Genomic DNA, 6,000 nt, shown 5'->3' on the forward strand with positions numbered 1-6,000 from the left:
GAGAAGGCATTGACATTTTTGCATTGTGCAGCTAGGTTTATTTCTACATTGTAGAGTTTGTAGGGGAGACAGAGAAACTTGAATTTGATGCAATAAGAGGCAGGAAGCCAGTGGAAGGACTCAGAAAGTGGGGGCAACCCTTGATCAAACAGCAGTAGTTCATTATCATAGCCCTTCAACAATATGTTTCCAGAGCCAGTAATTGATGCACATTTGTGGGGTGAGAGAACCATGACAGATTATTCGGACATTGTGAGGATGCGGAAAAAGATGCTATTAAGGCTGTGACAGATGTCCCCTCGTCCCCATCCCACTCACTTTGCAAGAAACATATCTTTAGGATCCTCTCAGAGTGGCCTCTGGACAGGAGGTAGAAGAGAAATCAGCCACACAGAGTGCACAATTCCCAAAGAGGAATTGTCCTGTAGGTCGGATAAGAGACTATTGCAAAGCCAAGTTAGTGAGTGCTGCCTAAGTGCATGATCAAGACGAGTTCATACAGTCTGAATCTTCCTGGTTTTTATCTCACCCCTGCTACTTTCTATCTCTCTGCAGGTTTCCTGTTTCTTTCTAGCTGACTCTTCTCCTCAGGCATACTGTATTCCTGCAAAGGGATCTCAAAGCTCTGGGATGTCATCCTGACATGAATCTCAATTGTTCTCTTGTTAGGACTTGGACCAGGTTCTCTCTCGATGCTCCACAAGCCCTATCTATTACCCTAGGGTTTACCACCTGAAAGCCTATATCCTCCTGATGTTGGGCAATGAAGAACAGAGCCAAATCTACCTATCCCAAGCATTCCAACTCTGTGACATATATGGAAACCTCCTGGAGAAATCCTGGCTGGAGATCAGCGATGTAAGTCCCGAGAGCTGGTAATCTGAAAGCTCTTTCCTTTGAGCACCAGATGAGCTGGTCTCTGGGAAGGGATTTAGGATTCCCTAGAAGAAAGTGGAGCTGGCTGCAGGTCAATGGCTGCAATATAGATAAAGTCAAGGTGGGGGTTGTGAAGGCAAATGATCGAAATCCTGGATGGAGCTGGTGGGTGCCTGCAGTAGGCTATACCTCCCTAGCACCCCTTGGGGGAAAGGATGGGACCTGTTCCTGTGGCAGAGTCCAGTGCTGTTCATAGCCTCTGCCCCCTTGCCCAGGGGTAGGGGGAATTAAAGTAGCCCAAACAAACAGTTTGGGAAGCCAAATAAAAAGTGCAAAAAAGGGCAAAAGTATCAGCCCTTCTCCTTTCTGCAAGGGCCTGGGTGGGCAAGGCTCTCTAGCTGTTTCCCCAGTCAGCAACCCCTGCTTCTGGGAGTCAGGGACCGCTGCACTGCAGTCCTGCTCCTTCAGAGTGCTGCCCCAAACTGAGCTGGGATCCTCCTTTTTAAGCCCCCCCGCCCCATACCTAGGCTGGACAAGGCTTACAGCTGCACTGGCTTGAGGCTGGTTGTGCTGGAGGAGCTCTTTAACTCCTTCCTGACAGGGGCGGGGAACTGCCGCACCACTGTGACATACACCCCAAGCCCACCTAACTGCTAACTTCCATTAACATTTGTGGTATATTCTCAGACAGCCTGGGGCTGGCATGACATTTGGGGACAAGGCTTGGGGAGGAGCATGCGCAGCACCTGATCCTTCACCCTGTTGTGTACGTCCACACCCACCCACATCATCAGAACTCTCCTCCAACAGAATGGAACAGAATCTCTCAAGGACTCCATTAACTGTGCTACTGCTTATCCTGCAGTGGTGACTATTTACAAACCCCAACAAATAGGCTCCCAGCTCTTGCCAGGGTTACTCTGCAGTACTCCTTGTCTACGCTACAGGGAAAAGTCGATCTAAGCTACGCAATTTAAGTTACGTGAATAGCGTAACTCAAGTCGATGTAGCTTAGATCTATTTACCACGAAGTCCATACTACGCAATGTCGACAGGAGATGCTCTCCCATCGACTCCCCTTACTTGATCTGGTGGCGTATAGAAGTCAACGGGAGAGCAATCTGTGGTCGATTTACCGGGTCTTGACCTGCGAAATTGACCACTGATGCATCGATCGCCGTGCATCGATCCCCCGGTAAGTGTAGACAAGCCCACATCTGCCAAGCTGGGGAGTGAGAGCAGCCTGAGATTTCAACCCAAGTGTCTCACTCAGTATTGTGTGAACAGCACTTATCTTGACGTCGCTGGACGGTTCTCAGGGCTATGGTTTAAGAAGCATAAAATCCCATTCAAAACATTTAACAGGTTTGGGACCATTTCTAGTACACGACCAACCATTCCAAAATAACATTGCTTCCTGCTCTGTGCCTCCTGGAACTTGTGCTTTGGAGTACATTTTGATGGAAGATCTATAGGAGCATCATTTTTAGGGGCCAGTGGTTTCTCTCTAGTGCAAACTTTATATTTGCAAAATTAAATCTCCTTTTCATGTTGTCCATGCGTCTGTCTACACCTGCCTGCCCATCATGGCTTGGTCAAACTTGTCATGGTTAACATAGCATGTTCTCCCTAGCATGGCCGTAACATGCTCCACATCTACACACACACTTGGGTTTCTATTATGCTATAGACTGTGCTGACCCACCTGTGCTTTTTGAGGTCCACCTTGATCGAGCCTCAGTCATTTTCAGTGTCATGGTGAGCAGAGGGCAATGTTGTGTTAGCCCAAAGAGTGCAAATGGACCTCCCAGTGCAATCCCATACTGCAGAGGTGGCCTGTCTGGACACTTGTCTGCATTCCACTGTCCAGGAGTCAGCCTGGCCAGGACCCACCTACTTGTACAAACAGTGCAGCACACATGGGTGGCCGCTAGCTGCACAGTGCTTCCACAGTGGCAGGCTTCTTCTGGTGATTGATTTGTGATCTGATCTCTACAATGCCTCATTGGATCATCCGACCAGGCTGCCAGCTGGCCAGCACCGACATCAGCATGCTCACTGTATTATAGACAGGGCCAGAGCCTGTGGTACCATATGATCACAGCAATCAGGGAAGGTGTATAGTATGATGGCATTTCCCAGCATCTGGCAGAGATGGACATTCCCTGTACTGGAGACTGCATTATGAGAGCAATAGAGGAGAAGGCCTCTGAATGCCAGGGGGAAGAGGAATCTGATGAAGTGCTTCCTGAGACAGCTGCAGGTTCAACCTGGAGAGCAGGAGAAATGCCATTCAGATCTGGTAAGCTACTTTTTAGTTGTGAAAATGTACCGATGGGGTCTGATTTGGATTGGGAAGGGAATGCATTCCCAGGTTCTCCTGAGTGTGTGTTTGTAAGAGCCTTGCACAAGCCACCCTTCTTTCCCTCCTTCCTTCCTACACCTCCATTGCATGGTCAGTAGGTCCCAGCACACCCAGTCCCCACCCCAATTTCCCTTTCTTGACCCCACACCTTCTGGTTGCCTGGCCTACTGTTCCCAGTAGGGACAGAAACGCCCAGTCCCTGATGAACAGCAGCTGGCTGTTGTCAGATGTCAGACAAGCAGAGAAAAATGTAAAAGGCCCACAAGCAGCAATGCAGAAAGACTTAAAAACAGGAGCATTACTAAAGATCTAGTGCAGTCTGGCCAAGACACCTACGTGATAACGTATCTGCTGGGCCATGTGCCCTGAAGCACCTGCAAAGAGGCTGGTATAATTGGAACATACTGCCAGATGGTAGCATGCCTGCAATGCATGAAAATCAGTGCACAGTAATATGCGCTTTCATGGTACACTCCTCATATAGATGGGACATGGAACAAGTGAAGGCAACAAGTGAAGGAACAATGGACATATAACAGTGACAAGCATTCTTACTGGAAGAGTTTTTACCATTGACCGTGTTAGTTTCTGACCTAATTTTAACCCACTCTTGTGAGGTAATGTCAGAAAATATCTCAAAGCCAGTGCTCTAATGTAGCTCTTGCGTTTCTTGACAGAGCCTATTTTCTTCTCCTGCCCAGGGAGCTGATTGGAGCAAATGGCTGGGGTGTATAGTTTGGAATTTAGAAGTTAAGCAAAATGGATACATTTGTCTCATCCCTTGAAAGTACGGTATTAGGCTAAGAAAGGTGTGATGGCTTACTATGGACACAAACTCAAAACTACTTGGTTTGTCTTAACAGGACCTTCTACCATGGCCCCGGCTGCACATTTCTGTTTTGGACCAAGACAACAAAGGCCAGTGTGGGCACTGGAGTTAAAACTCTCCTTTGCCATGATGCCAAGTGCTTTGAGACCACAGTCGACCATGTTGACCAATATTGTCTCACTGTTTTCTTGTGCTCCCCTGTCTGTCTGTATCCACCTGTTGACTCTTGTCTTAGATTGATAGCTCCTTGGGGCAGGGATGGTTTTTTGTTCTGTTTGTCCAGCACCGAGCACAATGAGGCAATACAAATAAAAAATAATAATACTAATAGACAGGCTGACAGCTTTGGGGCCAGGAAGCACCTGCTATTGGCCTTTTAAAAAGACATTGGCCAGAAATATGCTTGGTCCAATCAAGTTGGAGGAGAAGGGGGAAAAAAAGTATGGGAAATCTACAGCTAGGATGGCATATAAACCATGGCTACCTACTTTCACTACCCAGATTTGAAATATGGATGTCTGAGAACTTTTTCCAGACCCAAATGGACACAGGTAGAGTTCTAACCACCTGCGTAAGATCCTTCTCCGGCTCCTTGTTTACAATACTCTGCCATACAAAATGTGGAAGACTTGAGTTTGGAATTGGCCTTTCCAACCACAGGCTCTGCCAGCCTAGCCTGTGAAATTCCACCCCGGTGGCAAACGGAGAGAACAATTCCCCTAGCAAGATGCATTTTTATCATCTTGGAGGACAGTTCTGTGGTTTGATGGTTCTGTTCTGGTGTCATCATTGTAAAGGCAGCTGGCCTGCTTTATTGCAATAAAGTCTTTTGTAGAAAGATAAGTCACTACAATATTTACACTTCCAGTATAGCGCCTCTGTAGTGTGAAGCAGGAGTAAATCATCAAATGAAAACCATTCACCTTACACCCTAAAAGGGTGTAAGTAAGGGGGCTTAAGGGGCCTCAACATCCCTGTGTGGGCTATCTGTATCGTGGGTCACAACATGGGGAGCTGAGTAGTTTCAATGGGGTCCTACTTCCCTTCCTACATAGGAGCAGGGAATCCAACACACCAGCCAGCAGTGCTGAGCCAGCATGAAAGGGGAAGAGATCTGTGCCTGGTTTAGGCGTGATGCAGATTACTTCCTTCCCCAAAGCCAGCTGGGAACCAAGGGTCAAATTGCAACTTTCATAATCCGTTTGTTCCCTGGCTTGCTGGTGGGGCAGTGTGGGATAGATAGCGATCGATAGCAAGAATAGGGGGCTCTTGTCAGACTTCTCCCCTTCCTGACCATATTGGAAATGCTGTCTCTGAAGATCCAGTCTCATTCTGGCATCTCATTTTCCTTTTGTTTTCCCTAGGAGTGGTGGTTCACTGCAAAAGGCCCCATGGAAGACTTATGGCTGAAGGCCGCACCAGATTTTCCCAAGTGGGAAAAAGGAATGACAGAGAGAGACTTTCCAGAGATCCATAAAACCAAGTACTTGCTGCGGGTGCCAGCATTGGATATTAACAATCCTTTCCCAGAACCTGAGATCCCCGATGTCTGAGCTGCATGTAGTTCTGCCCAACTGGAGCACTTTGTAAGCCTTTCTAACCGGCACTGCGCAAATTTGTAAGCATTTATGATATTCCTACGGTACACATAACAACACCTGCTCTCTGCAAAGCCCTCTGTATTTGCTCATCTCTTCCTTTGGTAAATGTAGGTTCTAATGTCTTACCGTGGCTTGCTTAGACCGTTTTTCCTCACTGTTAATTAAACTCTGCAGTAGCTCTTCATTATAGTAATTTATTCCTTTATAACCTGGAACAGAATCTAGTGCTATTCCCAAAAAGGAAAGTGTGATGGGTTGGATCACAGAACCCCCCCTGAGAGCTGCCAACCGATGTGCCAAGACCACTTCTATCCCTGTTTTCCCTGCCA

The 6,000-nt window shown here is 47.4% G+C and overlaps 1 protein-coding gene across 1 annotated transcript in view; it reads left to right on the forward strand.

Annotated features, from left to right (window-relative positions):
• Window positions 1-5,623, forward strand: part of ADCY10 (adenylate cyclase 10) — a 68,306-nt gene extending 62,683 nt beyond the window's left edge. Inside the window, exons 31-32 of the mRNA XM_065409931.1 lie at window positions 670-858; window positions 5,435-5,623. Coding sequence (XP_065266003.1) covers window positions 670-858; window positions 5,435-5,623 — 378 coding nt within the window. The remainder of the gene's footprint in view (window positions 1-669; window positions 859-5,434) is intronic.
• Window positions 5,624-6,000: the final 377 nt, after the last annotated feature.

The sequence above is a fragment of the Emys orbicularis genome, chromosome 8 (genome assembly GCF_028017835.1).
Source record: "Emys orbicularis isolate rEmyOrb1 chromosome 8, rEmyOrb1.hap1, whole genome shotgun sequence".
NCBI classification, from domain to species: domain Eukaryota; kingdom Metazoa; phylum Chordata; order Testudines; family Emydidae; genus Emys; species Emys orbicularis.